Here is a 24,078-nt window from a genome sequence, read left to right as displayed (position 1 = left end):
TAAGTCTTTACAAGATCGGCTGCCTTGGCTCTTCCTCTGCACTCTCGTGCTTTCACTGCATGCACTGCAAGAAGTCCCATTAGCCTGGGCTGTAACGCTTCCCAAGGGCTGCATCTGTCTTTGCATCTGTATCTTGTGAGCACTGGGAACACTGTTGGCACTTTGCGCATACATGCCATAAACATATATAATAAATGACTGAGGTAATTTCACATCAATCTTTTCATAATAGCACGCACACTATTACACGAAGAAAACCATTTCTTTCTATTTAAGACTGTTTTTCAGAAGATGTCAGCATAACCTGTCAGAATAACAGCTGCGTTAATGATCCAGCCATCCTCCAGCAGGTTTCATCTTGCCTTGGAATTTCAGTAGCTACCGTGTCTAACAAGGCTGTGCCACTGTGCTTTTGGTTTGACGGGATGTTACCCTAGATGAAACATCAGACACATTTTCCAGTGTCTTGGCAAGAAAGGATAGCAAGAACTAACTGATTTATATCTCCTCAGTAATGTGTCTCCCTGTCCCTACCCTGTCAACAACAATAAGGACAGCTAATCATTATAAACTATGGCTAAGAGCTGCCTCTTAAACCATCAAGGGAGCTCCAGAGACTCACTGTCAATCCCATTATTCTAAGCCAGTGTATGCAACTTAAAAGGCATCAATGGAGAGCAGTGCTGCAAGACTCAGGTAAAGGATTCTTTGATGTCAACAATAAGAAGAGGAAAGCTGAACGTACATGGTAGTAGTTCTCTATCTGCAGTTTCTGTACAAATAGGGTAAGGGTAGAAAAGATGTCCTTTTTCCAGTGGATAGGGGATCATTCTGAAAGCTGAAAAGAAAACAACACCGTGCACACGTTACTGTGAGTGCGGCAGTCACTGGACATACTTAACTACATTTACAATTTTGAAAAATAAACATAGATAAAACATAACGTATATATTTGGGTGCAATCAGCATATAAATTGCTTAACAAAATACGAAAATAGAAATCTACACTTAGCTTTTAATCCTGCAAACACTTCTGTTTATTTTTATTCTTGGGAGAAGGTTCATGAGCGTCAGGAGAGACCACATTACAAGTACATACATACATGTTTGCACGATCAGAGCTCATTGTACTTACAATTCCATCGCCAAACTTACACATTTTGTCCTAGGCTTTTAGGCTGCAAAATCTTAAAATTTCAGGGCAAAGAAGTGTATTTGACAGGTACAGCGTACAAAAATGACCAGCCAAGCTTGTGAATTCAGGCCAATACTCGCAATCTCTGTGCATAACAGAACTTTCGCATGGAAAAAAGTACACTACTTTTTCCCATCACACTCCAGCAAACCAGGTAACACTGATGACTCAAGCTCAGAGAACCAGTTTTCCAACACAGTCATGTTTCCATTTTATATTTGGCAATCAAAGATTAATACTGAATTATTAAATCCAGGTTCTTCACATGCATTCTTTTCAAATGTAGCAGATCAAGTCCAGTTTCCAGTATAAATCTTCAGGTCATGGATTAAATAATACTTAATCTTATGCATTTTTAAAATTGAAAATAATAAGAGAGAGGGAGGGAAATGGATTACTAAATCTGGACAGCGATGATGTCATAGGCCATCTGAGTGTGGTTTATGGAAACATCAGAATACTTGACTGAATTATAGCTTTGCAATCAAGGCGTCCTTTTCCATTATCCTATATATTATTCTCACTGTTAAAATGTCATCAACGTGTTATTCTCACTACTCCTATGAACATCAGTCAGTGAAGCAATATTTTCCTCAACAGATGTCCTAGAAGCACTGTATATTTCAGATGTCAGGTACAGCCCACCGCCACATGATAACACTCCATTATCTCTTGCTCACAAGGCAACCAAGGAATTGGTTTAAAATACACAATACCCAAATATTTTCAGTTGTGCACACTGCATTTGAAATAATGTGAGCTGTATTTTTTGTGAATGAGTGTATTTATTCTCGATTACTATGTTCAAAACAATAGTAAAGAAGGCAGAAATCCTCAGAGATTCTGAACAAACCTGGGCCGTAATGGTCTTCCAACATTAAACCCCCCCTCTCCAATAGCACCCCAAAAAGCCAAGTACAAATAGAACAAGCCTTGTATGAACTTCACATGCAACAAACTTGAAAGTCTGTACAAAAGCATAGGTGAAGGCATGTTTAATGCTCATCATTTCAAAATCACTAACACAAGTGTTTCCTTCCAATTTGGCTTAATATTTAAACAAACAATCAAGCCTCTTCTGCCTTACCCCAAATCACAGTAGTATTAATATTCTAATCAAAATAGAAAGGGCTGGTAAAGATGTTGTTTTTACAAAATAAGTGAAAAACCTCTGAACAGATTTTGCTGAATCTAAACAGTCATCTTTGACAGGAGACCAAATATGGAACATTGACAGCAAAACAGTTTATTTAGCAATGTTGCCAGCCATGGAAGAAAGTGCTCTGGTTCATCTGTATCAGTTTGTGTTTATGTAGGAACTTCTCTGCCTTACACTTACAATACCATCTGATCCTGCTTTACATTAATCAATTCAGGCAGCACAGAGGCAGTTTGCCATTCAGCGTGTGCTCGCCGTAAAAGCTACCGTAGCATCTGCAACCCCCTAGGCTTTTCTTCTTCATGCAAACAGGAAACATGACACAAGTTTAGGAACTGACAGTGACGAACAAGCATCTCAGACTCTTTTGAAACTTAGGTACACTTGAAACTACAGACTTTCTGTACAGAACACCTGGACCAAACCCAGAGCAACACTTTACGTGCTGTCACCTGGGCTTTTTTAGTTGTACTATGAATAAAACCGTACTTTGACTGACTGAATGAAGACAGAGCAGGAAACAACCAACATTCCAGTTCGATGATGATCATTATTTTTATAATCTCACTTTTCTCCATTGTTGAATGCAGTTTGGGAAAAACACTCTAGTGAGAATTTTGGAGTTTAAAATATCACAAAGACATCTCTGCATAAATTTCATTATAGGCTGCATTAATTAGGAGTGACCTTATTCTCCTTGGAAGCATTCACAATGTACCCCCAAATAACTGACTTCATGTACTTAATTCTGCCCAACTCCCACAATATCAAAACTGAGTAGTGTATATATGCGGGCATTAAATTCCTACATATAAGCCGCTAAAGTGAGACTTGTGGTTATTTAAGCATACTGACAGAATAGTACACTTTAAAGACATGGCAAGTACGTAAATACCAAGAAAGAGAGGGCAACTGACCATATACTGTATGTTGACTGTTGGGTAGAACTAGTCTTTAATTAAATTTAATTTTTCTGTCATGTTTCCAGTGGTTTTAACTTACAATTGCACAGAGATGCTAAGGAAACCTTTTGTAGTTCACTACACCCACGAAGAATATTACCCAGACTAAGATATGGGCCAGAAGTTATGATTATTGGACTAGATATTAATGAAACCATTAAAGCCCATGGGAATCTTTATGCGTGAGCAAAATCTGAACAAATTCTTGAGGACTGGTGCACTGTTCATCTCTCTTGGAAATTACTGAGCAAAATGAATCACAGATTTTTCTTTGCAGGTTATGCAACAATAATCATTTACATCGTTACAGGCTACTATACAAATATTAGCTAAGAAATTACATATTCAGATTGCTGTGGAGGCAATAAGGAGAGGAATCTGTTCATGTCACTGGATGGGAATGCCCTACACTGCCTTCAAGCACAGATGACTGGATTCCCTCCGTGGCAGGAGGACTGCAGGGCAGCCAGCCTCCTGTGCCAAAAGCTGGCCCACATAAACAGCCCCTTAGGGACTCCCTACCCCGACAAAGCAAAAGAAGATCTATTCAGGATTCCCTGCAAATACAGCTCCATAATGATGGGATAACGAGGCCTTGGGCTAACGGACTTCTGCAAGCATCTGGAAGGGCAGAAACACTACGTAAAAGCAAACCACTGAAAATGAGCCACTGGGAAGGAAGTTATGACAGAAAAAATAATAGACTGGGAGAAATGACTGGAAAAGAGCAAGCAGGCAGGACAGAGAACATTGCAGCAGAGCAAACCCCAGGCAGCAATTGTATGGATTACTGAGCAAGGTATTCTATACACCTAGAAATAAAGCCATTGCTCCCTCAGGGAGCCTACACTGCAAATTAGGCAATTTCAGGCCACTTAATACAGTGACTGAGACAGTAAGTCACTTTTACAATGGAGGTATTAAGTGCATTTCTGTAAGAATTATCATGGTGACAAACTGTGTCTTTTACAACAAACCTAAATGAGAACAGCAAATGGAGGAAGGAAAAAAAAGGTGGTATACCAATGTATGGAAAGGCTAAAAGAGAACAGAAGAAAGCAGAGCAGAACAGGGGAACCGGATTACAGAAAGAAAAATTTGCATTAAAAAAAAGCCCATGAAGGCTGATTCTAAATGGCATTTTTTAATTCTCTGGAACCTGAACAGAGCACATCTCAAAGACAGGATAAGATAATTTAGGTTAGAAGATTAGTATATGACTCCAATCTCCTACTCAAAGCAGGATTATTTTCACAGTTAGGTCTGGTTGCTTAGGGCCATGCCCAGCTGAGCTCTGAGTATCTCCAGGGTTGGAGATCCTGCAGACTACCAGCAACCTGTTCCAGTGCATCACCACTCTCATTCTGAAAACATTTTCCTCACGTCTAAATGAAATTTATCTTGCTGCGGCTTGTGTCTATTGCCTTTTGTCTTTCTGCTGTGCCCTTCTGAGAAGACTTGGACTCTGTCTTTCATATTATCTCTGCACTGAGTGGAGGAAGACAGCAACTGGATACCTCCTTTACCTACTAGAAGTCTTTTCCAGGCTGAATAAAACCAGTTCACTCAGTATCTTTTCCCATTTCACATCTTCCAGCCCCCTATATATCTTAGTAGTCCTCCACTGGACTCATTCCAGTTTATCAATTACATATTAATGAACAGTATAAAACAAAACAGTATTTTATGTTGTTGTTGGTTTTTTTTCCTGCTTATAAGGCACTTTCATAATTTCCCAGTATCAAAGCACTCAAATAATGACAAACAAATCTCTACAATTCTGGAATGAGGAAGGTATAATATTAATTCCCTTATCCATGAGTAAGGAAATATGTCACAAAGAAGATGGGAAATTTTGTTCAGTGTCATACAGAAAACACAATCCAAGATTTCAAAAACCTTTTTCCTCACTAAATGAAGCTTTTCTTTTCAGTTTGAATTTCAAATATTTCAGTGCTGGTGAGGATATAACTGACCTCCAAAATTCCCACATACCATACTTCACAAAAAGCTATTATTTTCTCATGACATTCAATAAAAATATTTTATTAGCTCCTTTGTAAGAAAGAGAATTACTTACTGCCTTCCCATGTACAGTGTAAGAGATTCAATGCCCCCTCTACTCTTTTCCAGTGTTGAAGATGAAAGAAAGCATATGCTATTGCTTCACTGTCCCCTCTCTTCAGAATATGTTCAGGGGGCAGAATTAAGCTTTTCATTTCTAGTAGATACTGCAATAAAAAGCAGAGCACAATTATTCCAGAGGTAATAAAACCCACAAAAAACCTGCCTGCAATTCTACAATGCACAGTGAAAGCTTTATTTCCCTAAAGTACTTTCCTTCGTGTTTCATCAAATGTGTAACATCACCAACTGCACTTGAAGATAATTACTGAATTATTCCCAAAGACTAAGATATGCTGACAGATAGTTAATGTTCTGCTTTTTAGCTGTAGTAGGGGGACTACAGAGAATTTCAAAATTAGATGTCTCTCTTATCAAATGAGAGGGGAAAAAAGGGCTCAAAGGAGAAAAGAGAATCTAATTACAAGAGCTTTTTAAGTAAAAGTGTTTATAATAAAATTAAGACGACATTAAGCAGTTTGATGCACATAGTCTTTCTATAAGAAAACACACAGTACTCTAAGTTTGCACACATGTTGCTTTACTGTATTGCCATCAACTGGTTACCAGGTCTATGAATATGCAAGGCTGGCCGCCACCTAAATAGCTACCAACTAGTTACAAGTAAAAAAGGTTACAAAATGTAACAAATACCTGATCTCCAGAAAAAAAGTATTGGACGTTTAAGCTTGCCACTTGAATTACTTATTGAAAATGGTATGAAGGTGAAAAGCACCACTGACTAAACCCACAATCAATTCTCCCTGTTACCAGATCCCCCATAACAGTAGCGGATGAAACACATGGAGGGTTCATGCCACAGGGGAAGACAGAGGCCCTGGACATTATTCAAGCAGTGATTTTTTTGTCCTCCCCCAGCCCATGAACTAGACCACTACCAGTTGTGCAGACATTCTCTCATGACTGATGTTGCCACATTCCAGTTAGTGGAGGGGAAAGATACAGCGGAGTAGAAAGATACATCCCTTGTTGGCATGCTTTACAGGGGAAGGAATGACAGATAGGAGTCACAGCCTGCCCAGTCAGCTCCTGCTTGTCCTCCAAGAAGCATAGCGTTTCCCAGCTGTGCACTGACTGCTCTTCAATAGCATAAGGAAACTGTTGCTCTCTTCCAGGTTGCTCAAGAGCAAATGTTCTCCCCACCAGACTATTTAAATTAACCCAAGGGGCAGCAGGTGAGTCAGGCAGTAGACTGTCAGGCCTTGCCTTAATCATTGGCAAAAAGAATCACAGAATAATAGGCTGGAAAAGACCTGTAAGATCATCAAGTCCGCCCATCCACCCAATACCACCATTCCTACTAAACCATATCCTGAAGTGCCACATCTACACGATTTTGAACACCTCCAGGGATGGGGACTCAAGCACCTCCCTGGGCAGCCTGTTCCAATGTCTGAAAAAAAGAGTTAGTGCACAGCCCCTCCACTTCACTGAGGCCTCTGTGCCTATAAACAGAGCTCTGCTTTGGTCTGGAAGGAGGAGGACTGCAGGACCTAGGGACTGGCAACACCCCAGTGCAGGCACCCAAGAGAAGGCAACTTGACACCAGAGCTGAAACACAGGCGTGAGTAGTGTTAACCTTCCACAGCTCCCACTGAAGGCTGACTTTCGTGAACGGGAGGCTGCAGGGCATGCTTGAGCATCCGCTCAGTGTGTGAGCTGGTGCAGAAAAGAGAAGAAAAGAGGGCAAAAGAAATAAATGAGAATTGAAAATCAGCTGTGGGGAAAGGGAGAGGAAAGGCCAGAGGGAAATGAGCACAAATAGCACAGCGTTACAGAGGCCATCCTATAGCTAGGCACCCCGTCTCCTGAAGGAGCCTGGAAGGAGCTAGCAAACAGGTGAAGGATTTGAAGAGACCATGATCAAAGTGCAGAACCATCCACCCTGGGGAACAGATAAATACTTCAAAGAGGAAAGCGTGTTTCTGATGCAGGTAGCAGTATTAAAGGAGGAGAAACTGAATTAGCAGTGGGAGTAATATGTGTGATACTTGGATTTTCTTTAAAGCCTTTCAGAAAAACCTGAGAGAACTGCACAGCAGGGGGATTAATGGAGGAAGCTGCAATTTAGTAGGCAGGACAGGGGATTAAGAGTGACAGAGAGCACAAAATAAAGAGCTGACAAGAGGGAGGGAGCTGCCAGGCTTACAGAGATACAGCAAACGTTCTTATTCACTGCTTTAATGAGTGTGCTACTGTTCTGAAAACAGACAGTATACCTGTTGAGCACAATGGAATGCAGCTGCAAGGCCTGCAGGTTTCTATCTGTTTTATTAATTTAAAACACAACTCTTATTTCCATATTTTTTTTGCAAAAGTGAGAAAGTAAGTTCTCAATATTTAAATATTTCAATCAAAGGGAAAAAAAAAAAAACAACCCCAAAGTCATGTCACTATTTGTAGGAAAAGAATAACCAGGAACGAATATCCTATTATGAGCAGCGTTGAGATGAAAACATGTTATTTTGATTCTTATGTATTGCTTGTTAATTAAAAACAAATAAAGTGGAAATACCAGATGGAAGAATATATCTGGATACTTGCAAATCACTCCTAGTCCTCACTCAGTTGTGCCAACTTTTCAGTCTGTGTTTTTCTCAGTTTCAGAAAGAAAAACCTGTTTTTAAAAGTTCCTCAGATCAAAAAGGTGAAACACTCCTCCCTCATTACTCCATCACAGTTACTTTCCCAATCAAAAAGTCCATAATCTGGTTTCGTGATATTCAAGAAGACTCACACGCAAAGCTGATGGATGGCTCAAGTCTCATCTGGGCCTCATAACAGTTTTTGTTTTATGCACAAAGGTCAGCCACACCTTTTGGGCATACAAGCTGTCAATGAATTTATTCTGGAGGCATTTCCAGCAGGAATGCTAATTGTACACAGCCCCAGAGAGACCTCATCTGGAACGGTCTGTACAGTTCTCATCAGGCACTTTCAGAAACATAAAGATCAAATTCCACAAGTACAGAATAGAGCTAATCAAAGAAATGACAAGTCTGCTTTGCAAGAGGGCACTGGAAGGCCTCCATCTGTTTAACTTCTCTAAATAGGAGTAACAAGTACCAAAAAAAGTTACTTAGCTGTAGGTGGGGCTTGATTATTATGGGAGGAAACGGATGACTGTCCGTGAAAATTAGGACGGTCTTGATGTCCTAGATGATCATATCCATTTGTGCATTACTGTATTTTCAAGGAGAGGTCAGGAGCCCGGAGCGAACAGGTTGTTGGAGGTTTGGCTGACAGGGCTCAGGGTCTACTCGGGGATTGCATAGCCCAAGGCAGCCCCCTTTTATGGCAACCACAGGCTATGGGCACGCAAACACGTGACAGGCAGGACTGAGTCACAGCAATCTGCTGGGTTTCTAGCAGATCGTCCATGAAATCAACACAGTGCCCCTGAAACATTCTGCATTGGACAAGCACACAAATTCTAGTGAAATTAAATGAAAAAAACTTTTCTTCAAAAACCACCCAATAAGCTGCAGTCCTCATACTGCCCATATGATGTGTGAATTGCAGTCCTGACGGTCTTCTGCATGCAAGAAGTATCTCCAGCTCTTGGAAAACATCAGCCAAAGACACCTGACTGCAGTTTCCAAGAAGCTGCTATTGCACTTAATCAAAGATACTACACTAGACAGGTACAGTCTTCTCTTCAGCCACCAAAGACTTCAGGGTGGGAATCTGACTATTTATATCTCAACATTTCCAAAGGTCTCAGTCCAGAGCACAGCCCTTGCTTTTACAGGACTAATATGGACACAGAATCCTACCATACTACTAAAATTCATACCAGTATGAACTCCGTCTGACTTTACCAGAAAACAACCTATGCCTCTTGACAGACTCCCTATTAACTGTAACTCCTGATACACTGGCATCTTCTCAGATTCAACCACAAACTCTACAGTTCAAGCAATAAAACTTCACTACCTTTTCAATACTGTGAATATACAGGGAAGACAGGAACCCTCTGTCATCCTGACAGGGCTCTGAACCCAAGCGTGGTTGCACTTCAGACTGAGAGTCAAGTACGAGGCTAAATAAAAAACTTGGCAAAGAGCTAGCCATCAGGGAGTAAATGCAGAAGGCAAGCCCAGCGCATCTCAAACTGCATTTGCTTTTCAATGACGAATGAAGAAGTTTAACTAGAGCGGGAAATAGCATGTCAACCACCATCTGGGGTTACCATGTTCCTTCAAAACAGGAATCAGCTCAGAAAACACAGTCTAGAAAATTTCAGCGAGAATGACCTAGCCTTAATCAAGTTCTCAGTGAACACTGAAGTTGCACAATGATTTCTGTCATCAACAGATGACTCAGTCCTTCTCCAGCGCATTGCTTCGGCTTGGATTGTTCTGGTTGCCTTTTTTGTTTTTTCTGGTCTCTCTCTCTTCTCACACCCCAAACTTTTTACTGTCAAAAAAATCTATATTTTAGGAGTTACAACAAGGGCAACAGCATTTTTCCTGTGCTTCTACAGAGGCCTTCTGGGCTGGTTACATGACATTGTAATAGATATTGCTCAGCTACAGCCATTTGGAATACACATATGGGAATGTGCCTTTTAACAAGCATTTGGAGGATGACAATGGACCTTGTGCACATGAAGTGCAACATGGTGGAGTTTATACTTCTTGAATTGATTGAATATACATTATTTATTTCATAATATTGACAGCACTCTGGCTTCTAATTCTCCTCTGCTGGGAGTGTTTTTAACTTCTACATTAATGAGCTACTTCACTACCCTTTTATAAAACACATCAACCTATCTCAGGCAGGTTTCCTTCTTTTCCTCAGTTGTGCAATTTGCCTCTGAAATTACAGCTCAGGCCACAAATAGGCAATAGTCACTCCTGCACCTGTGACAGCATCCCTTCAGGCCAGAATATGAGAACTTAACATTGTTTGAACAGGAACTCTCCTCTCCCAGTGGGATGAACAGCACAAGCTTAAAACAGTTCCAAAATACGGGTTTCTACATGCCCAGAGAAGCCACTTTTCAGTCACCTTACAAGTTCTCATTGGATTGATGGTAACTAAGAAGTTTGGCCCTTTTGCTGGAGATACAAAAAACAAATCACTGTCTCACTTGAACAGTTACAAACTCTCTTAAACATCACTGGAATAGTTTCTCTGCAATATCATGGGATGTGCAGAACAGATTCATTTCCCATCTGGTATATGACTTTGTTTGCATTATTTGTTTCTATTAGCAACTACAACTTACTAGGAACCACACAAGCATACAGACAGACATAGTTCTCATAAAAAAAAAAAAAATGACAAGGGATTAAATGAAGAACAGATAAATCTTTAAAGGCGTTTAAGTCAATGGTTTGTTACATCCTTTTAAGAAACTGTTTACACAAAAAAATGGCATTTCTTAAAGTAGTATCAATATTTAAGTTGTCCAATTCAAACGCAGCAAACTTCAGCAGGTACTCTCTTTAAATCAGCTCAGCTCCTGGCTCACATCGCCCATACACCTGTGTGCAGAGCACACTTTTGACACTTCTAACAATCAGATATATGGACCATTATCTGTTTTCTCTTCCTTTTGACTTCACTGAATAGCTTGTGTACCACAGATCACAGAGAAGAGTGGGGGCTTTTCAGGAGGAATTTGAATGCAGGGAGGGAGCCTTGCAAATGAGTTCAGAAAGGGTGTTCCGCAGTTGAGGAATGTCCCAGAAACAGCTGTGGTACTTTATCAGCATTAGCTTGGGACAGTTGCATTACATGTAAGTGGGGAAGCTCCAAACACAACATATAAATAATACTGATGAAGTCCTGTGCGTACGTGTCCACACATACACTTCTTTCCCTACTCACTCCACAAATTATGTATCCTCCATGACACAAGATGTACCTCTCTCTTTTCCATACAAAACCCTCTGGAACTACTGGCACCCCAACTGCTTATGTGGCAGTAATACCCTTTTTGTTTAACTCTTTGCACAGCATGTTGTCAGACAGTGTCAGCACATTTCCCTGGGACCAAACCTCTACAGTGCACGGTGTCACACTAAAATAAAAGGATACTAGTCCATAGAATCTCATTTGAGACAAAGATGGTTGGAAAAAAAAACAGGCAAATCTTCAGAAACGAGTGATACAGTTTACGATTCTTCTCCTAGTGAAATTCACACCTCTCTGCTTTGTTCTCTTTCCTGCTGTACTGCTGACCTCAGTCTGCTACTGGTTATGTTTTATTTCTACTAAAAAGAACCCACTGAGAACACACTGCCTGGGAAAGTGCTTTCTTTTTACATAGGCAACTTCTGCCCAAGTATAAAGCTGTAGTTTGCTGTAGCTGAGTTGTTTCAGTAACATAAAGATGACAAACTGTAGATAGAGGTAATATCCTTTACCAGATATTTTTCTGGTACAGCTTAAAAAATTTAGCCACTTTCAAGCACAGAAACCTTTTTACAGGTAAAATGTCTTCAGAATGAGAAGTCTTGATCACTTTGACAGTGGTTCCATTTTTGCTGCTGTCAACAAGGAGATCATAGTTGACACACCTGAGCTGGCTTTACCCTGCACAGCTCAGCTTCCAGAAACAACCCAGCCAGGTGTGCTGCCCAGCTTCCTGGAGAGATGTGGCAGGCTGCACTGAGCTCCGCATTGCCTTTGTTCACTTAAACTAAGTTCTGGTACCTCTATGTTGTCACGTCTTGACTCCAGTTTACTCCAAAAACAATGACAATTTTCCAATTTATAAGCGCAGACTTAATCTCTGGGAATTGTCATTGAAATGTACTCAAAATGGAAAAAGAGATCTGTGCGAAAAAAAGGTTATTTGCTGGAAGGGTGGCTGCCTGAAGAAAGACTGTCAGCCATATTATGTCTGTGTAAAAGGCATTTTGTGCAGACAGAAAACAAAAACCAAGGCGATGCACAGTCATCTAGAATTAATGAAAGTGGGTGTCGACATCTTCATAGAATCATAGAATCATTAAGGTTGGAAAAGACCTGTAAGATCATCAAGTTCAGCCATCACCCCAACACCACCATGCCTACTACACCATATCCTGAAGTGCCACATCTACACATTTTTTGAACACCTCCAGGGATGGTGACTCAACCACCTCCCTGGGCAGCCTATTCCAATGCCTGACCACTCCTTCAGTAAAGAAATTTTTCCTAATATCTAATCTAAACCTCCCCTGATGCAACTTGAGGCCATTGCCTCTCGTCCTATCACTAGTTACCTGAGAGAAGAGACCAACACCTGCCTCACTACAACCTCCTTTCACGTAGCTGTAGAGAGCAATAAGGTCTCCCCTCACCCTCCTCTTCTTCAGACTCAACAGCCCCATTTCCCTCAGCCGCTCCTCATAAGACTTGTTCTCCAGACCCCTCACCAGCCTCGTTGCCCTTCTTTGGACACGCTCCAGCAACTCAATGTCTTTCTTGTCGTGAGGGGCCCAAAACTGAACACAGTACTCGAGGTGGGGCCTCACCAGTGCCAAGTACAGGGGCACGATCACCTCCCTACTCCTGCTGGCCACACTATTCCTGATCGAAGCCAGGATGCCTTTGGCCTGCTTGGCCACCTGGGCACACTGCTGGCTCACGTTCAGCCGGCTGTCAACCAATGCCCCAAGGTCCTTTTCTGATGGGCAGCTTCTAGCCACTCCTCCCCAAGCCTGTCGCTTTGCATGGGGTTGTTGTGACCCAAGTGCAGGACCTGGCAGTTGGCCTTTTTGAACCTCATACAGCTGACCTCGTCACATCGATCCAGCCTGTCCAGACCCCTCTGCAGAGCCTTCCTACCCTCAAGCAGAACAACACTCCTGCCCAGCTTGGCGTCATCTGCAAACTTACTGAGGGAGCATTCGATCCCTTCATCCAGATCATTGATGAAGATACTAAACAAGACTGGCCCCAAAACTGAGCCCTGGGGAACACCACTTGTGACCGGCCGCCAGCTGGATTTAACTCCATTCACCACCACTCTCTGCGCTCGGCCATTCAGCCAGTTCTTTACCCAGCAAAGTGTACACCCATCTAAACCACGGGCAGCTAGTTTCTCCAGGAGGATGCTGTGGAAAACAATGTCGAAAGCCTTACTAAAGTCCAGGTAGACATCCACAGCCTTTCCCTCATCCACTAGGTGGGTCACCTGGTCATAGAAGGAGATCAGGTTGGTCAAGCAGGACATACATACTGAGAAGAATCCCAGAACCACGCATACACATTGGTTGCTACATGGAAGATAGGTGTTTTCACAGAGTTTCTTAACTTATATGTAAAGATGGAAATCTGGGACTTTTAAACTGCTTCTTCTTAAGGGGTTCCTACCTCTTTCGCTTACATTCAAAAGAAAGTGTAAGAAGTATATCTGACCTCTGCAACATCACTATGAACACTGAACTGCAATCTGGCTGTAATCTCCTTGGGAAAAATCAGCATCATGGTAAGAGTCCCATGGTTGCTTCACACAAACCTGCAACAGATCACAACAGGAGACCCAGTCTCCTTTTCTTGCTGAATCCAGCTCAGCAGCATCTCTCAGCACGTTCAGAGTGTGTTCCCTGCATTCCCTTTGTCTCAGAATCTTATTACCAAAAATCTGCTATTTCTAGTTAAATATCTTGAAAACGCATATCCAGTAATAATCTTTTTTATGTGATAATTCTAAATGCTAATAATCTGCACTGAAAATGGTAAAATCTCCTTTTGAGACAAACCAGAAACATATTGAACCATTTTTTTTCTCTTTAATAGTGCAGTTCCCTGTTTTCAAGGCTTCTGTTGGGAACTTTGCAAATGCTTTGAATAATTTGTCACCTTTGTAATTTATTTCTTCCTCAGTCTGAACAAGAGACTCATTAGTGTTTAAATCCTAAAGAAGCTTTGAAGACATATTAGTTTTGTGGCACTGTTAAGATTTCTTGTGATGCTGCTTGCTAAAACTTATCTCCATTTCCTTAAGAACAAATTGGATAAGACTTCAATCAAAATTGAGTGGAAATTGAGGTTTAATATCCATACTGTGCATAAAATTATAACCCAAAATATATTTTTGCCACCTTAATATCCTTTAGCTAATAGCAGAAAGAATGAGTGTGAAATCAGCAGTGCTGCATATTAATCCCTACACTGTTTTAATGTTAAAATATGAACTAAAAAAACCCTAGAGTCTGCTCCTGTTACTACCTTGTTATCCTGATAATTTATATGTTTCACAAAGGTTTTCAGTTCAAAAATGACAGATTTTGAGAAACTGAGGGAAACCATTAACAATGTGAACTGACTGAAAAGCTCAGGAACTTAACTGAGGAAGAAGACTGTAATTTCTTTAAATCAAAAGTCCTACAATAACACACAATCTGCATTTCACACATGGGGATACTTGTCAGAAAGGACATTCAGACTTGTATTGAACGGCCACCTAAATAGAAGCTGGCTAGTGAGAAGGAGGTCACAAGTGATGAATGAAAGTACTGATCTACAAGAAAAGTGGGATCTTGGAGGTCTGGAAGCACAGAGGTTATCGAGCAACTGCCACTGCTTAAAGTGAGGTAAATTTTGCAAAGTCAAACCAAAGAAGAGCAAGCTCTTAAGTATAAACAGAGAAAGAACAAGCAAAAAGGTAGTAAATGAAGACTTAGCCTCAGTATCACGGCAGGTTAGAGCGTCGACAAAACTGCAGGATGGACAACAGGAACACGTACAGAAGAGGAAGCCACTGCAGCCAACGATCTCTGTCCCTGAACAGTAAATGAACTAGTCCCAGAAACGGCCAGACTAGCGTAACTGACTTGAAACAAAAAGATCCCCACTCACAATCAAGTGATCCAATGATGAGGGAAACAAATGCAATGCTGTTCATTTAAAGAGGAGGGATACAATACGTGTTAATATGGAATCGTTAGTATGCAAACTGTTAAAAAAAATTTTGATGGCAGGAATTATCAAAAGCACGGAGCTATGTGAGGAAAATGGAACAGACTCCCAAGGATTGCTCATGACAGGCTAAACTGGTATCTTTGCTTGGCAAGATAGCTAATTTTTTAGACAGCAAGGATAGAATACTCTAACTAGGCTTCAGTAGAACATTCAGAGAGTTTCATCCACAACAGGATTGGAATAGAGAGTTAAATAGGCAACCAGGCAGAAGAGAAATATCAATGGTTGTGTTGGTGCAAGAACCATTGGGATGGAAGAAAGTAAACAGAGTTCCACAGAAGCAGTCCTGGAACCAAACTTCATTTAATATATTCATTTTATAGCTTGGCACAAAAATAGAAGATCAGCTAATAATACAAAGGGACTCATCTCACCTAAATCTTGTTGTCTAAAAATCAGGCTTTTACTGGAAAATAGTTGCTCCTTTCATAGTCAATGTAGAAACAGGTACCTCGGAGGGAAAGTCTGTCTAGAGATGTCTAAGATAGTTCCTTCTTTCCACTGCCTGTAGAGGAAGTCTAGATGATTTTATTAAACAAACAGCCTAATTTTCAGATAGCTAGACCATGCTGTTTAGTGGTTGGCATAACAGACATAGCTCACAGAGAAAATATTTAATTCCTGCAATTCATGAGAGTGAACTTTCTGCAGTCCATGTGTACATATGGAAGAGGTTTTGGGTTTATCTTGATCAGACTTGGTGTTCAGCTGTACCTAATGAATAGGCTCCCTACATTAACACGCACCAGTCTTCTGCTCTCCAGTGGAGGCTGCTTACTTTCAAAGGGTCCAAAAGTTTGTGGGGTGAGGTTCAGAGGCAGATCTCCAAGGCCCGAAAAGCATCTGCCTCTGGTTTGCCTTTACAATGAACTTATAGTCAGCAATACTGAGTATCAGGTGATGAAATAATAAAATACATTAGCCTTTAGTAGCCCCTGGGCAAGATTCTTACTGCTGAGATGCATATCTAGAAAGGGGATTTGGGAATTAGAACATAAATCTCTTTTCTTACTTTGTAGTTCTCAGCAATTCTTCATCTCTGAGCTTTGCATTCTCAGAACTTAATGACAGGGTGCTGCATAAGGAATTACTAACGCAACTTATATGGAGCACACCACGAACTCCAAACACAGGTGCCTTTGTTTAGCACGCCAACAACATATTCTTACATGCAATCATCAAAACAAATAAAACATGGTATTTTGAACTAGAAGATCTTTAATGGCTATTTTGTAAATAATAATCTTGTCTTTATGTATGGTTCTGTCCTGCAGTGCAGCAACTGGTGGTGTCTACTACCGCAATCCACCATGTAATCGTTGCTCACATAAAGGACTCACATCAGCTAAAATTTCAAGTTGCATGGTCCAGAGTAGGAGACACTCCATGTGAAATACCAAACGAAAAAAACGTGCATACTATCAGCTTCTTTCCCTTCCCATTGTTTGCCCCCCTTTCCACAACATCACTCATTAATCTAACACAGAAATCAGCAGCTGGGTTCTCAGCAGTGTTAAAGCTACTACAATGCTTTCTCCATACTCACTTTTGGCACATGTGGATTAAATTCTACTGCTCTGTGAATAGCTTCTACTGCATTCATCTCTGCAGTACTCAGCCCTCGCCTTGAGGCAGCCTCTGGAGAAAATCTACAAAGCAAAGAAACAAACACATCAGGTCAGAAATGCTAGGAAGAAAAAGCCAGAAATCTAGAACATGGGCCCATGTAACCAAACCGAGTCAATTTCCTATGCTCTCCAAACTTCCATAGCAAGTGGAAACTCTGAGAGACCTATTACGTCAAGGCCAATGAAAATCCCAGCAGAAGTGGAAAGCATGTTTACATCTAATCATGGCAGAAAGTCAGTTCAAACAGTCCTTTCTCTGTCACTGATCTAAATTTGATCTAGGTACCTTGCTAAGGGGCATATTCAAGGCTGAAGTTGCAGAAAAAAGAAGGAAAGAAAAAAAAAAACCAATGCCAAATTATCATTGGGAGGGTTTGTATTAAAAACGGGCTTGGAGAGGTTTTAGGGAGGTTCCCAACCCAATGCCCCTGGGTCAGGTTGGGATGGGAGCACGATGCAGCAGCAGTAGCGGGTGGTCTACTGGCCGCAGCACCATTGAGGGTAGCATGCCCAAACTGTGGGCAAATCATCTGCCCCAGTGAATGAAAAACCAGACCATGCAATCTCTTTCTCACCTCACACCCCACGGCTAACTCCAGAGCTGTACTTGGCAGGCAGACACCACAGGGAAAGCTGTGACAACCTTAGCCCTGCCCTCCCAAGCTGGAGTCGCTGTGTAGGGAGGAAAGATGTTGCAGTAGGTACTGGCGATCTACAGGACAAAAAGAATGAAAGAAAATTACTTAGATCTTGATGTGTACATACACTTTAAAAGCAAAAACTGTCAGGATGTCAGTCAAGAAAATGACTTTCCACTCTACTTGCTTTCCAACTTTAGGGAGGCATTTGACCCTCAGGTGCACAGACACAACTCTGCCTGGGATTTGTGTGAAGGCATCTGAGAGCAGAAATGGGATTTTTGAGCTCCATCTCACAAGGAGCTGAGCACCCTTTCAGAGCGGGCCAGCGCTCTCAAGTCCACAGGCATCAAGTAGATGTGCTCAGCACCTTGGAAGGTTGAGACCAATGAGAAAATTGTAACAGAAACGAGCAGGTATTTGTGTCTCTCAAAATATGAACGTCATCTACCCCTCAGAATCCCTGACATAGTAATGCTAAATCCACCTGCCGCTATTTAAGTAGATGAGCAGTCTTCTGACAGCACTTGTAAAATGACATTGCTACCAGTGCATCCACATTTATTTATTACCTTTTTGTAGTCAGGTTTATACAAAGTTGAAGAGGTTCAGCCACACAACACCTTTTAGTTGCATCTTCATTATACTATCTAGGAAGCCAAAGCTCACCCAGACAGTATACATAAAACTGAAACGAGAATTTAATTGATGCTATTTCTCTTCTTTTCTTCTTCTGTAATATTTGAAGTGCAATGTTTGATTACTGCAAATTTTTCTTATCTATAAAGTCATTTTATGAATTTATTGCAGGACTGAATTCTCCTGCTAACCCAGCAGATTGTTAGGGTGTGGGCTCAGCTAAGAGAAACCTTGAGTTAAATCAGGAATTTTGCTGGACAGTGGTTCTTATGCACTTACTTGTCAGAGACAGCTCTGGCTTTGAGCAATGCAGCTGTGTAACATATTGTTGCTGATTTTGGTAAGCTTATGTCTGTTGAAAAGAAAGAAAAAAAGTAAACATCTGAAAATTTAAAAGTCTACAGAAAGAAAAGTGTTTGATCAGTACTTCAGAGTATGCATGGCATACACAAAATCATTACGTGAATTCAGAATACTTTCTGATCTTGGGACTTGTACTCCCACGTTACATGGATTTTTAATTTTCCACCCAATATACAGGCTTTAAAACTTGTGTTAATGACCACTGGAACTTCTATTTTAGCAGCAACTGGGTTCACTAGAGAACTAATTCAAAGGGTGACATGACAGAGACATAACGAAAGAATACATTACTTCATGCATAAATGTATAGGTAACCTGGAATACAAGAATTTTTCCACAGTTCACAAAACATCGAAGTAATAGCTGAGGGCTATCTTATTCAGTCCTCTTGTTTTCACTCAGAAGCAGTTGTCAAATATGAATAAGTAAGAGCTATACAAGTTAAGACAGCTATTTAAGTAATAATGGATTTGACTTGCAAGCAAACAAACATTAGATTTACCGCAATAAAAGATCAACAGGACAATAAGGTGATTTGTCCCTTACGGAAATCTTGGACCAAAATATTCACCAGACAGTTTCTGGCCATTTTATGCTGTTTCAGAGACACACAGGTCCATAAACCTGACTTAACCAATTATTTCAACTTAATGTATACTTGTTCTCTACCAGCAGACTAGCACAAAGCATCCAAAAGATAGAGAGAAATGCTGCTTAAGACTTGAGTTATAGATTTGTTCCCACTGTTATAGAGAAGAATTGACTTCCACTAGTAATCTACCCAGCAGACACATATTATATAGTGACTGAAATATTCCAGCACTAAAAAGTTAAAGATTACAGCTAAATGGACAAAAAAATAACCACCCCCACTAAAGGCTGGATTCTGCAAACACTTCTGCACACTGCAATGTTCAGTATTATAGCTTCCTGCAGTAAACAGCAAATACTCAGCACAGTAAACACAAACCACTGGAGTAGGCCCACTGTAAAACTGAAGAGCAGCTGATCTGACTATTGTTCTAAGAAAATATCTGTCCCGCAGTTTATCATTAAAGTTGATTAGAAAGACAAAATTATCATAGAGCTTTGAAACTTTAGGTTTAAGAGAAACTCCTGATTTAGTGAACCCCAGTGCCTTGCAAGACAGGGCTCTAAAAAGGATTTAAAGTGGACGACCAAGTCATATCTCAGCAGTCACCATCCTTCACTTACTAACAACCAAGCAAAATATTGTTCTGTTAGACAGAAAACATTGCCAGAATGACTGAGGCATTTTGAAAATGCTACCTGTTAAATCCTCTCTATTGTCTTTACATGCACTTGTACTTCAAACATGAGATGTAAAGATCTTGTTGGAGGCTCCCCTATAATATATTCCAATTATAATTTCACTGGAGTATGTAATTGTAGTGACTAAAATAATTAAAATCAACAGCATGCAAAGCAGTGTGGGTGACTGATATGCTAATTACTCCACTAATAGAAGCTAGCTACAGACACAGATACAAGCACATCTCCAATGACAGGAGGAGAAAATATTTATGAGCACCTTCAGTAACTCTGCTTATACCAGGTTTTCCTTAACATTAGGAGTTAAAAGTTCTTTCCAGTAAACAGAAATGACCTTTTTCAGAACATACCAGTCTCTGTCTTTCAGTATAACGCGTATTCGTCAAATCATAAATGCAGTGACAGGTAAAAGAATGGAAAAGAAAAAAAAAGAACAAGAAAACCAATTATGTGCTGTCCTTTGTAAAGCTTTCAATTGGTCATTAGAATACCTTGTTTTCCCCTTACTTGTAAGTGTTTCTCTGGGCCATCAAACCATCCTTACCTCACTGGAAATATTTTCCCCTGCATCAGTTCAAACCTTGTAACGTTGGTTTAGGATGTGACCTTTACAAAATTGTGCACGAATGACACAGAACAAGAGGTCTACCTGGAAGTCTCTGGAAATACATCTTCCCAGGCAAAAGGCAAACTCCATGTATGAAAAAAAAAAGACCAAGAAGTGAATGTTTGCCCAGACTTCTTTGAATAGTGCAGCAAGAGCACCACTTCACAGAATCACAGAATCACAGAATAGTAGGGGTTGGAAGGGACCTCTGTGGGTCATCTAGTCCAACCCCCCTGCCGAAGCAGGGTCACCTACAGTAGGCTGCACAGGATCTTGTCCAGGCGGGTCTTGAATATCTCCAGAGAAGGAGACTCCACAACCTCCCTGGGCAGCCTGTTCCAGTGCTCCGTCACCCTCAGAGGGAAGAAGTTCCTCCTCATGTTCAGACGGAACTTCCTGTGCCTCAGTTTGTGCCCATTGCCCCTTGTCCTGTCACTGGGCACCACTGAAAAGAGCTTGGCCCCATCCTCCTGACACCCACCCTTCAGATATTTGTAGGCATTTATAAGGTCCCCTCGCAGCCTTCTCTTCTTCAGGCTAAACAAGCCCAGTTCCCTCAACCTCTCCTCGTAGTGGAGATGCTCCAGTCCCCTCACCATCCTTGTAGCCCTCCGCTGGACTATCTCCAGTAGCTCCTCATCTTTCTTGAAGTGGGGAGCCCAGAACTGGACACAGTACTCCAGATGAGGCCTCACCAGGGCAGTGTAGAGGGGAAGGAGAACCTCCCTTGTCCTGCTGGCCACACTCCTCCTAATGCACCCCAGGATCCCATTGGCTTTCTTGGCAGCCAGGGCACACTGCTGGCTCATGGTTAACCTGTCGTCCACCAGGACACCCAGGTCCCTCTCCACAGAGCTGCTCTCCAGCAGGTCCACCCCAAGCCTGTACTGGTGCATGAGGTTGTTCCTCCCCAGGTGCAGGACCCTGCACTTGCCCTTGTTGAACCTCATCAGGTTCCTCTCTGCCCAACTTTCCAGCCTATCCAGGTCACGCTGAATGGCAGCACAGCCTTCTGGTGTATCTACCACACCTCACAGTTTGGTGTCATCAGCAAACTTGCTGAGGGTACATTCTAACTCTTCATCCAGGTCGTTGATGAAGAAGTTAAACAAGACTGGGCCCAGTACTGACCCCTGAGGGACTCCACTTGTCACCAGCCTCCAACTAGACTCAGCGCCGCTGATGACAACCCTCTGAGTTCTGCCATTCAACCAGTTCTCTATCCACTTCACCGACCACTCATCCAGCCCAACTTTTCCATCTGTTTGAAGGAGCTGGAAACTAGGAGGAATCAAGTGGTCTGCAGTATATAACTGATGTAGCAGAGGAGAAACAGTTGTTATGTCGATGAAAGCTGCTGGCTCAATTTCATCAAAGAAAGCAGGTACATCAGCAAAAGCCAGAAAGGTAGCAAGAAAACAGGAATTCAGCCATTAATACTCAATCCATGAGGTTAAACAATGAGACCACTCAACACACAAAACCCCTCTAATCACATGAGTCATTCCTGCAGAAGATATGGGATTTCTCAAGGAATATACTGTTCAAATCTGATCACCCGTGGACAAGAACAACAAAATCAAACAGAAAGACTGCATTGTTTTTGTAACAATCCAAATGAAATAAAGTCTGAGAGAAGATACAGCTGTTCCCCACACATACCCACAAGGAACACCAGGAAAGGAGAAAGGCTGCTTAGGTACAGGATAAAGTTGGCACAAGAATAAACAGCTCACAATTTAATTTAGGCTGGAGATTAAAAGAAGGTTTCTGAGAAGTGTTTTTTTGAGGCAGATTTCCAAGTAGAATAGTGGGGCAAACAAAACAGCTAATTCTAGGATGGAGCTTGCTCAGCTCAAGGAAGGGGTAATATCGTGTAGTGAATGCAACAGCGGGGGACCTGACTCACGCAGGAGGCCTCTTCCAGTACTGTGCTCCTAATGAGCAAGCAGCAATTATTAGAGGATAATATCTACAGTCCCTTGGCAATGGAAGAAATACATATAAATGTTCATGTTTATGTTGCTGTGGAGATAGCCCTACGTAGGTCCATGCCTGCTTCTCTCCAAAAGTGTTTTGCTTTTTGTTTGCTCCATATTAGACTGCAACTATTTGGTTCTGCTATATCCTACAATACTTCAAAATCCTCATGTAATTTAGGCTTCACCTCCAAAAGTGGACCCTCATTTTTTAGAGAAAAGCATAAAACAATTATTTCTGGTTACAACTTGAATTTAGCAAAGGAATCAAGTATAAATTAGCTCTAGGAGATAAGTCCTCTGTCAGGAACCAAAGTGAAGTTTTTCATAAATGACTGTGTCCAGCTCTGTGAGCCATCTGGCAAAATATCTTCACATACACTGTTTCCCACCCTCCTGTAATTACTTGTGGAGCTCCCACGATGTGCTGAAAGCCGTGACTACTATTGTGCTGTCCAAACCATCAGGACATTTTTGCCTACTAAGAACTGATATGTCAATCTAAAAAAGGCTCTCCTTCTTCCTTATTGCTTATATCTTTAAACAGAATACAAAATGTTCTAGACTTAATTTATGAGCATTTTCTTTTGCTTAGTCCCAGTCAGCTATGGGGAGGGCTGGGAAAGTGAATTCTTACTGGTCATTTGCTTCATAAGTGATTGCTTGTGAGAGTGAACTAATGGAAAGATGCTATGGATAGAGATTTGCAACTATAATGTCACTACTTCGCTGACTCAAGATACCCAGTATATGCCATATATCATCTAAATAGGTTATGGGATCTATTGTTTTTTATAAAATAGGAACTAAACCGAGAAATTATGAATCTGGTGCAACATTACGTACCCAAGTCATCAGAAGGCCCTAAGTGTGAAGAGACAGGCATGCTGCAATTGCTTTAGTCATTAATAAATGTAAAATCTAAGTCACTAACCATAAATTATTCCCCTTTTGACCCCAAAGTGTATGTTATTCCCAAGTCAACAATACAGATTCCTATGGGCTTAATTTCAGATAGTCAAATAGTCTTCTTAACACTAATAGGACTTAAATATTTGCTGAAATAAGCTGTAGATCTGGGGCCGTAATTTGCACAGTAAGATCCTTCCAGTCAAACTGCTAGTTCTTCTTCTTATAGCACTAGAGAGGGGCTACATTAAGCTGCTGAAATCATTCACATAATTCCAAATACGTAACTGAAAGTATTTCAACAAACTGGAAGAAGTTATGCAAAGAGGTGAACCAAAAAATAGTGCAATACAGGCCATGCATTGTGCTATGGCTTGGGGTGAACCCCAGTTCTGATTTTCTCTCCCTCAGCCTTTCTGTAGACTCTAGTGCTTAAGCGATAGGCTAACACTTGCCCTGTCAGCACGGAATTCCCCCAGTTCTCTGCACTTGCATGACAGAGTGTCAGATCTTGCACAGGTGGTATGAAAAATTGCTTATGGGAAAGACTGGAAGTTCTCTAGCAAATAAATATGTTCAGGCTGGATCAGTGATGACAGAAGAGAGGTGTAGTCATCTACAAAGACACGAAGAT

At 41.2% G+C, this 24,078-nt stretch overlaps 1 protein-coding gene across 5 annotated transcripts in view; it reads right to left on the bottom strand.

Annotated features, from left to right (window-relative positions):
* The window catches only part of ST7 (suppression of tumorigenicity 7), a 153,617-nt gene that overhangs the window by 6,710 nt on the left and 122,829 nt on the right, over positions 1-24,078 (bottom strand). For 4 of the 5 annotated variants that reach the window (XM_075428265.1, XM_075428268.1, XM_075428266.1 and 1 more), the window contains 4 exons: positions 18,573-18,645; positions 16,935-17,037; positions 5,397-5,547; positions 746-838 (listed from right to left, as the gene is read on the bottom strand). In XM_075428265.1, the coding sequence (XP_075284380.1) occupies positions 746-838; positions 5,397-5,547; positions 16,935-17,037; positions 18,573-18,645 (420 nt within the window). Of the gene's footprint in view, positions 1-745; positions 839-5,396; positions 5,548-16,934; positions 17,038-18,572; positions 18,646-24,078 lie in introns of those variants that run through there. The other variant, XM_075428269.1, reaches the window with a different exon arrangement.

This window comes from Opisthocomus hoazin, chromosome 8 (assembly GCF_030867145.1).
Source record: "Opisthocomus hoazin isolate bOpiHoa1 chromosome 8, bOpiHoa1.hap1, whole genome shotgun sequence".
NCBI lineage: Eukaryota > Metazoa > Chordata > Aves > Opisthocomiformes > Opisthocomidae > Opisthocomus > Opisthocomus hoazin.
The sequence above is the reverse complement of the archived record's forward strand: the minus strand, read 5'-3'. Positions and strand labels throughout refer to the sequence as shown.